Genomic DNA, 10,216 nt, shown 5'->3' on the forward strand with positions numbered 1-10,216 from the left:
ATGGATGGATGGATGTTGTAAGCTTTTTGATGTTTGAAAGTTAAGGCCCCTAAACAGAGTCAGCAGTGAGTGGAGCTGACACAACAAAAACCACCACACGTGGAAAGATTTTGTTCATTAGGGTTTTATTTTTTGGAGGCAAATCAATGAATATATGTACTTTATACAGTATATGAGGAGCACATCTCTACAGTTTCATAATGTAAACAATCTCTGAAGAGAAATGTATTCAGTTTAAAAGGAAGCCATAGTCTTCTGTTTTAAACTATTTACATGAATTAAAATATAATTTATAACATCAGATACTTCCGCTTCTATGAAACTAGATTTTAACAATTCAAAAATACTGAAATGCCTTTTGTCTCCACATTCTCAAGACATATGAAATCACACAAAACAAAGAAAAAAAAAGAAAGAAAAAAAAACAAAAAACACCATTTAAAGACATCCAAACTAAGTGGCGTATAAATAAAAAAAGAAGAAACGCAAAATAAAACCAACATATGTAAAAATATAAAATCTCACTAGCAGTATTTACCTTTTTTTTGTTTGTTTTTACCAAAAACTAAGTTAAAAAAAGAAAAAAAAGAAAAAATCATTTATGTGAATTTGATAGTCATTAGATGTAAATAGACAATGAAATCAATAGTAATGAAAAACATCAAAAACAATGTATGCCCTTTATGTCAAAACATATTCTTCCACCAAAAAAACAAAACACCCACTTGCATTTAGCAGATTTTGACAGATTACAGTCCCTACTAAGTGCCTATTTGACATCACTGTTGCCATCAGGTTTAACAGATTAGTTTCTGTTTATTGTACAAACTGTGGATGTTGAAGTGTGACACAGCCGCTTACAGATCGAAACACGGACGTTGGAGGCCAGAAACAGGCCGGTATTGCGAGCGCTCCTCTCCTGGTAGGGGTTCATTTCATGGTGTAGTTAGCTGACAGATACATTGTTTTCTGAACTGAAGAAACAGTGACATAAAAACAAAGCAGTGTTTTTAGTGGGCCATGGCATTGGAAACATGACATCTATAAAACTGAATCTGACGAGGTCGCTGAAAACATCGTATTTTTCCACGAGCCGCGCTCTTTATTGTAGAACTTTCTATTTTTTTGTTTTTTTTGGTCAACTTGCCTATCAAGTTTAATGGTTTTCTTTCCATTTTTCTGAAATGAAGAGTGGAAAGCAAGGTATTGCATTCTGACGAGGGTAATTCCCTTTGGAAGTTTTTTTTTTTTTTTTTTTTTTTAAGTTTTTTAAATTTTTTATTTGGATTCACTGCCCGTCGATCTAGGACCTAGACCAAGCGGACAGCGGTATTATTATGCTGAAATGTGTCAACGTGTTCTCAAAACACTGAGGAGAATGATCAACATCAAAGTTTTCTATAAGAAAGTATATAATCATCTAGATATCTACACAAACACACAAATATATATTCATATATATGTATATACCTTTTTATAATATGGCTATTGAAAAAAGTTTTAATTACGTCAGTAATTATTTAATAATAAACCACGTTGGATTGGAAAGGAGTTTAAACGGTAATAATAAAAGCTAGTGGTAGCTTCGTTTTCCCCCCAGTTGATTTTTAAGGCTTGCCATGATGAAAAATGGGGTAGTTTGGATGTCATTCACCTCTAGAACAATGGGGGTACCCTCACAGGCTCAGCGGCAGCCACTGTAGAAATCCCAGCACATACTGCAGCCTCAAGGTTTCCTCAAACAACCATGCAGAAACAGTTTATGATCCTCCTTCACAAACCAGATAACAAACAGGCCGAATAGCAACCGGTGAGAAACTAAAGGCGTCACATTTTGGTCATCAGTGAGATAAAACTAAATTGGAAAACTGTGCACACTGATTTGAAAACTAATTTCACCTCTCCTTCACATCTTTTTTTTTTTACTTTTTGGGGAAGACGCAGCAGTGAAACTGTGATTTCTACAGTGTCGACCTCAACTGTATCAACTAGTCTGAAAAGATTTAACGGGGTCCAACCAGCGACGACTGTCTTTTGCTCCCCTTTCCTTTCCTCCGTCCCACATTCCTGTACCAGAGTCATACCTGTATAGTCATTGGCTGTTCCTGTAACACAAGTGTCGAAAGCAACTTCAGTTTGAGCAGACCTGCCCGTGCACCATCAGCATGTGGTTATAACTTAGTTACATCAGCTTTCAATGAGGAGAAAATATTGTGAAGATATTTCACTACTTGGGACGTTATTTGTGCAAGATTATATTAGTACAACTTGTTTTGTATACGTGTTTACGACTGACCACATTCTTCCTGATCTCTTTTTTTTTTTTCTTTTAAATAACTTTTTGTTTTTGTTTTAACAGCAGTCTACATATAGTACAGTAGCCTATTGAATCCGCAGCTCAAAGATTGCCCATGTTATAGCTCAACAACCAACCACACGCTGTACATTATTACCTCAGTTTCTCGGAAAGGCTGTCTTAATGATAAGATTATTACGTATTGCATCTCAAATTGCTTTTTAAGAAAACAAGGAAAAAAAAAAATCAAGATTAGTCATTTTATAAACAGCAAAGAAAAACAGAACCTTCTAGTGTGATAGTCTAAAGGGATATTTTTTTGTCTTTCTTTTATAACAGTTTTGGACTTGGTGTGAAGTTATTTCATTATTTCCCTTCATTTCCTCCCTGTACTGAACAAACAACATGAACTCATTGGAACAAAACCGACCTGACCACCTCCTCCTGTCTGATTAACTGTGACCCGCCACCTTTTAAAAAACAAAAAAAAAAAAAAAAAAAAAAAAAACACACAATACATTTTATGTTTACAATGAGGCATAGTGCTATATACACATTATATATTCATATATTATATCTTCTTTTTTAATATGTAAACCAGCACATTCTCTCACTTTTTAGTAGTATACATACTAAGCACAAATACTCATTCAGTTGTTCGTGATTAGCTTCAATTTTTTTTTTTTTTTTTTTTTTTTTAAGTCGACACCTTGTTTTCTCAATCAGTATGTATAGCACTAAATTGTTTTTGTTAGTTTTGGACATCGGTAAGCCTGCAGAAGGTGCGTCCCTTCCAGGCCACTTCGCTTGCTGTTATTTTCGTTTTTAAACACTGAATAAGGCGCCTTTGTACTTAGTGTGCGTTCCTAATAAAGTCAAAGGAGAATCAAGTGATGTAAACATTCAATTTTTTGTGTGTGTTACCAAGGAGTTGATTAGATAGAGAAAGGACAAGGAAAAGGAAAGGGGAAGAGGAAGGAGGGATTATCTGACAAAAAGCGGGGGGGGACCTTAGTATCAGGGTTTGGGGAAGACCTGGAAACAAGGCCTTGAACCCACAAAGAGACAGAAGAGAGTTAAAGTTAGAGATAGAGAACGAGTCGGACTGCGTTAAAGGAGAGGAAGAGCAGGGAAATCAGGGGGATTGGCACGTCCCGAAAGAAAACGTGAAAACAAGTGCAGGGGTGGAGGGGAAGATCGAGAATCTTTTACCCCCCCCACCCCACAAAGCGCACTCGAGGACCAGCCAACCGCCAAACCGCTGTTCAACCCCTCGCTGTCAGCATCCAACTCAAACACGAGACAAAGACAAAACATTCAGGTACACGAGGACACACGGTCGAGACTCCAAGTAACGGACACGCTAGAAACCGGTATGAGGCAAGCGAAGGAAAGACAAACCCCCGTACTACCCATAACTGTTGAGAAAACCCTCACGTAGAGAACATTTCCGACGACAAACAAAAAACAGAGTGAGAGACTTATAAAAGAGGAGGGAGGGGGAGAGCATCCAGTAGAACACGGAACTAAAAAGACAGGGAGAGCAGGGACGGATGGATGTGAGGTAGAGATGCTCATCTGATACAGTACCTCCCAGACGAGAAATCTAATTCTCGACTGATTGCTCTGTTCGTTACGTTTCGGCCGATCCCTTGCTTGTTCCCTGGCTGTGTTATTGGTGGCAGTTTGGTGCCACCAGATTGGCAGGCTTGGAGGCTCTCTCCCTTTTCATGGCTTGTTGCTACTGGCTGCATCAGGAATGTAAATTAGGCGCCACCCAGACTGCCCTTTAAGCCAGAACCACTCTCATGCAGTCACCCAGATGACTAAGCAAGTCTACCTTTAAAGCACCAAAAGGCTCCACAATCTTTGGGCAAGCAGGAATGGGGAAAACATGATGATTACATTCAGATTCTTGAATACATTCCATTTGAACCAACAAATTCTCCTACTTCTATGGCCGTGAGTGGATTATAGGGAAGAAAACTGGTTTTGTTGTCTCCTGTACTTTCAGCCCCTGGTGTCACGCTCAACCTTACACTGAGCCTCAATGTCATGAAGAAGAACGATTCGCAGACGATCAAAATAGCTGAATTAATGTACAGATGAACTTACTGTGAAAGATAATTGAACTGGAACGGTCTGAAAAAAGTGCGGAAGTGATGAATTCATACAGAGTATGATATAAAAGCGCCAGTGGCTACCATCTTTATTTCCCCATTTTGCCCTGCTTGCTGCAGTCCAAATGTAAACAGTAACTGTTGCATTGGCTGTGGCATTCGGGGGGTGGAGGGGGTCTTGAGGCTGCAGCCTTTGTTGGACGCATGTTCAGTGGGACCTTATCAAAGATACATGAAGACTATCTAGATGTGGGAAAAATGTTCTTATTTGTCACCGGCTCTGATTCTGGAAATCCATGAATAAATTTGACACTCGCCACTGAAGAACTTGTCAGCATGTCTGGGTGAGTAACACTTGACCATTACTTAACAAAGAAAGAAAATGTCAAAGCCATGGTAAACTATGATGGTGGTGTTGCTAGTGTTCAGCCATTAGCTTTGGTACTCCTCCATGTCTGGATAGTTTAACTGTAAGCCCGACTTTATCTCAGCCCAATCCTGACGTTAACCCCTGTTTTAAACCAGCATTAACTTTTATTTTGAAGACAAACCTGAATCCTCAAATTTCCACAAGTCCAGACAGTAAATATTTTCAAGCCACTTTTTAAAATTTAGTTGCACTTAAAACTTCGTTTTGACCCATTTCAGGCACGTAACATGAAGTTGGATGTCAACGGTACAAGAAACATTAAACTCAACTGAAGCTAATTCATACGTGCAACGTTTGAGGTAAGTACTTTTCCAGTAACTGTTTCTGCCTTAGTTTGAATAGGTTGTAAACACACGTTTAAAACTATGTCATTTTCCCCACATCTGAGATGAGGTCTTGATGTATGAAGCACCTCTCAAACAGAACCTGCAGCAGCCAGTAGCAGAAGCCAGAATAGTCAGCATGGCAGAGTTATAGATAAAAGGGGGGAAGTGGAGGACAGCAGAGACATTTACCTCCTTACAGTGCATAGATCAAATCAAGGAAGCACTACAATTACAAAAAAGAAAAAAACATGATTTTTTTCTTCATTTTAGATTTGTAAACTTTATCAGTCATCAAATGATTACGTTAAATGGTTTCTGTTATATTCTTTGTCCATAACACACACACAATAGATTTTTAAAATTTATAACATCCACAATTTCGCTAAAACAAAGCAGGGTTCTTTTTTTTTTCTGGTTATACAACCACACAAGTGAACACAGCTTGCAGGTTCACCACTCGTGACTGGAAAGAGGGAGATTTTTCTTTTTTTTTTATACAAAACAGAACAAAGAACACGCACACGCAGGAACACACACCACGACGACCAACGCAACGCAGGGATAGCAAGGAATTGCTACAGGTCTCTCACGCCCGCTCGTCCAAGGCAGGGCGATGAAGTCACCAACACAGACGGGAAGCAGCTTTGTTGTTACTGTTGTTCAGTGGAGAACTGTATCAATATTGTTTGTAATTGTTGTACCATTGCTGTTTAAAGTCCTATTTCCTCCGTTGTCTCTTAACCCCTCCAGACTCCCAGTGGCTTCCTCGTTTTTAAGCAGTATCCTCCGGTGAAAGAAACTTAAAAAACAAGGTCCTTATTGTTACTTTATCCCAATGGTAAAAATGTAAACATTTTGCGAGGTTGCCTTGCGTGGAGGTACTGAGACGCCTGTCTGAGGGCAGAGCTGTGTTGTCGGAGGGGTGTTGCTGCAGTTTACTAAGGCTGGCCAGTCAGTGGCGCTGTACTGTCAGCGGTGCAGGGACTTCTGGGCCTCCTTCAGCAGAGTGTCAAAGTCCAGTGCATCGTACTTGCTCTTCACAGGGCCCGGACCTGCCTCATCTGAAGCACAGAAAGACAAGGCTGTTAGTAAGAGCAAAGAAATGCAAGTCAAGATGAAAATCAAACGTGTCCTTGTACGATCAAAAAGTTGTGAGACTGTGTCTGTTGCACACAAACGGTCACTGTCATGTGTGTGTGCAACATGTGCGGACAGTAACTGTTGAGAGTCAGGACTCCACATGGGGACATGGGGACTGCTGATACAAGCATTTGTGACCAATGCCAGGTGAGCATTTGCTATTTTACCATGGACCTCGAACTGGGACCGATAAGGAAGCATCACATTTTGTATCAAATCCTGCAGACCTGAACATGACCAGCTGTGGACACCCACAGATGTATACTTGTTGCTGTTGTACTAATTTTCAAATTTTCTTCCAAGACAATTACATACATGGTTATATATCGCCTGCATGTTGCATGTGTGGACACAAACTTTGGGCTGTACACGAATGTGCGTAGACTCTTTGGACTTGAGGGGGATGACAAGAACTTCTGTCACATGGACCCTCAACAACATAAAATCTGTAACACCGGCCTCTACCACTATCTGTGTTGAGAATCATCACTGGTGAAGGGAGGTGCAGCTACAGCCCACAGAAGAAACAGCAGTTTCTACAGTGGAAATATTCTCCAAATCTGGAGAAAGCACTTCCGGTCAGGAGCACACCAAGAGCATGATGCTTTTTTATTTTCTTTGACATTCACAGAGATGTGCAATGTGAATTTTTTCCTCAGGGTCAGACGGTTACTGCGAAGTCGACTGTAACATTTGACACAAAGCACCTGAACTGTGTCGCTGTGCTCCAAACACAAATGTTTTCTGGTCATACCAACACAACCATCACTCTTTATTCGGTAAGTTGCTAGATGTGATGTTCCTCTTTCCCAAAATCAAACTCAAGTTGAAAGGCGGTCTTGTTGACACAGTGGACGAGACCAAGTGTGACTCACAGACATCGAGCTATGCCTTTACCTTTGGTGAATTTTGACATGCTAATTATCACCATTCCTAAAACAACTATCTGACAAATACAGTCAGAACTCGCTACTATCAACCACTCACTGCATCACCAAGCTTCCAGCACTTTTAATAAAGCTGCACCACTGCTGGAATAACTCCACCGTGTGACTGAAAACTTCAAACAGATTTTCATTCAGTATGTTATTTTGAAACCTCTGCTGGTGCAGCATTTTTCCACCATGTCTTGCGATATTGCGCTTGTGAGAGATGTTTACACACACACACACACACACACACACACACACACACACACACACACACACACACACACACACCTGTTTGGGTTTATTGCAAGATGCAGGATGCGGCTTAAAGGAAACTGACAACAGGAACAACAGGAGAAACGTTATCTACAGGCTGTGAAAATTGTTCCATTACCTAAGTCTATGTAGCGTTTCCTTGTCACCCTCCTTATGCCTGCAGGTCCATTCTGGAAAACAGTCTCTCGTTCTCTCCAGTGCCTTTGAACCCCCGCCTGACGAATCTTTATCACACCACAGCGCTCCCTGCAACCACAGGTAGAGACACATCCACATGCATTAGGTCATCAGCAGTAGTAGTTATCTGTCACATAACTAGCTGTGGAATAGATGAAATAAAAACATTAGAGTCCACATCACATTCTAAACTTTGGGATTGGTCCGCTACAAAAGGGAGCAGCCTTGATAAATTCAACTTTTGAAAGTCATGTTTAATTAGTCCCCATGGGGAAATTTATCTTTTGTAATCGGCCCATTCTGACTATTTAGGAACAGTGACCGGCAACAAGGCAAAGCCCAGGGACCAACTCCAGTGCTGTGGTCGAGGACAATGATGTGAGAGGAGTAACTCGTAGTTGTTTTTCATTTTTGGTGTGTATGGGACTGGAGATCCTGGAAAAAATCAAAAAGAAAAGAAGAAGGATAACTTTAAAAGAAAGGGTGACGTCTGAACTGGGGACTGCTGTGCGTGCCAGGTGTCTCACTGGTTAGCACTTAGTGGGTATCTATAATTTAGTATAAAGTTTGCAGAGCTCAAAGCAAGGAAATATGTCTGTGTCAGAAATGTGTTGAGAGTATGGAGAAAGAATTAGAGGTGGTATAAGACAGAGATTGGCAAACAGATGAGCTGCACGACTCCTCTGACAAGTCCAACAAATACTCCCCCCCTTTTTTTCTTCTTTTACCAATTATCTTTGGTTGGACTTATTCCACATCAGTAATGTTTCCAGACTGACCACAATTGTTCCACATGTTTATCAGGGCTGCTTTTTAAATCGTCTATATACGGTGGTTTGCTGTATGGTCACAAAAGTTCCCGTATCTCCTCCCTTCGGAACAAGAATCTAGATCAGGACACTTACTCGTTGCAGATGATGACTTTGCAGTCCTCTGCTTTGCCGAAAACCTGGAAGCGTTTCCTCAGCATGTTCTGGGTCACGCTGCTGGGCAGGTTGTGGATGTAAAACACCTGGCAGTTTTCCTGGCAACAGGGAAACCATGGCAACAGTCAGGACAAAGGACAATACAGAATACTGATAGACGTGGGAACCAGAGCAACCTGAACCGTTCGCTAAAGGTATGTAATGTTCACTCATGGGTTTTAAGACCTAGTTTGCCTTTTAAAACTTCTTAAGCTTTAAAAAAAAAAGTTGCTTTAATTCAATAGCGTTGCAGTATGCAGGAGACCGCAGAGCACAAATGTTCTATACCTCGTCAGACTTGGCTTTGTTCCTCTGCTTGTCGTCAGGACAGATCTCCGAGTTCTCACTAAAGGAGGACAAGGAAGAAAAGGGGAGAGAGAAGGAGAGGGGATAGCAAGTGAGATAAGGACGGGCACAAGGTGAAACTGAAATGTCAGACATGAAGAAACAGGGGAACTGTGGCAAAAAAAAAAAGGTCTTTCTCCCTCTGCAGTGAGGCATCTCTCTCTGCTTTGTCTCTTTGTCTTTCACTTCCACCCTGTTTCTTTGCTCTTTCATGTACAGAAATAATACAGACAGTCAAGTCAAACTGTGCTGCCTTACAATTCGGTTTCATTTATAAATTCAGCTGAAAGCCTTTAAGAAGACAGAAATAACACGAGCTTCGTTAGCAGAGACAACAGTTTTCCGTTGAATTGCTTTCAGAACAATTCCATTCATGCTGTAGTTTCTTTGGACATGCCACAGATCACGGTGCAGCTAAAGGGGGAGCATGTGATTGCAATCCAACACCCTTTTTGGTACAAGTCTGTGAATATCTTCTCCTGATTAGAGCTTTGATTGAGTGCATGACAGGGGACGACAGGAGGGACAGTGAATATGACACATGCTAACTGTCTAAATATCCAAAATCTTTCCCCAGGATCACCGACCCCACCTTTAACTACTGCTTACAGACCCTTTGCAGCACAGTTCTTCACCTTATATGCAGATATTTATCATGTGTCCTCTCTCTCCCTGTATATCTGCAGGTGTTTCTGTCTCCAGCGACCAACCAGTGTTTGGTCCCATTTGCTTTCTGTCTTTCCGCAACACACTCACCTCAACCAGTCAAGGCAGATGGCTGCCCTCCCTGAATCTGGTTCTGCTGTAGGTTTTTTCATGTTTTTTTTTCTCCCCACTGTTGCCAAGAGTTAAAAGGAATTGTTGGGTTTCCCTCTGCATCATAACACTGTAAAGCCTTGTCTGTCCTATGTGACATGCCTGCAGATGACTTATGTTGAGAAAACTGAATTTAAAAATGCAAAGTTCAAGTAAAAATGTTTAACTGGAGCTGCATTTTCCTTCAAATTGAAAATGATTACCCAGACTTTGACTCAATGTTTGCAGTGCGTGTCTGACTGCAGAGTTAGAGTTTGGACTTTAACAGTAAATGTGAAACTTTTCATTCATTCGTTTGGCTCTAGGGTTGGCTGATAGGGTGATACTGGTCAAGTGAACATTGTTTAAAATTACATTTACAATGCTTCCCAAAGGGCTGCAAGGTGGCACAGTTGG

The 10,216-nt window shown here is 40.8% G+C and overlaps 1 protein-coding gene across 1 annotated transcript in view; it reads right to left on the reverse strand.

Annotated features, from left to right (window-relative positions):
• Positions 1–2,327: 2,327 nt before the first annotated feature.
• Positions 2,328–10,216, reverse strand: part of ppargc1b (peroxisome proliferator-activated receptor gamma, coactivator 1 beta) — a 38,683-nt gene continuing 30,794 nt past the window's right edge. The window contains exons 9-12 of the mRNA XM_008277044.1: positions 8,948–9,005; positions 8,600–8,718; positions 7,636–7,763; positions 2,328–6,233 (exon numbers count right to left, since the gene is read on the reverse strand). Coding sequence (XP_008275266.1) covers positions 6,142–6,233; positions 7,636–7,763; positions 8,600–8,718; positions 8,948–9,005 — 397 coding nt within the window. The 3' untranslated portion in view covers positions 2,328–6,141. The remainder of the gene's footprint in view (positions 6,234–7,635; positions 7,764–8,599; positions 8,719–8,947; positions 9,006–10,216) is intronic.

This window comes from Stegastes partitus, unplaced genomic scaffold (assembly GCF_000690725.1).
Source record: "Stegastes partitus isolate 25-593 unplaced genomic scaffold, Stegastes_partitus-1.0.2 Scaffold87, whole genome shotgun sequence".
Classification (NCBI taxonomy): domain Eukaryota; kingdom Metazoa; phylum Chordata; class Actinopteri; family Pomacentridae; genus Stegastes; species Stegastes partitus.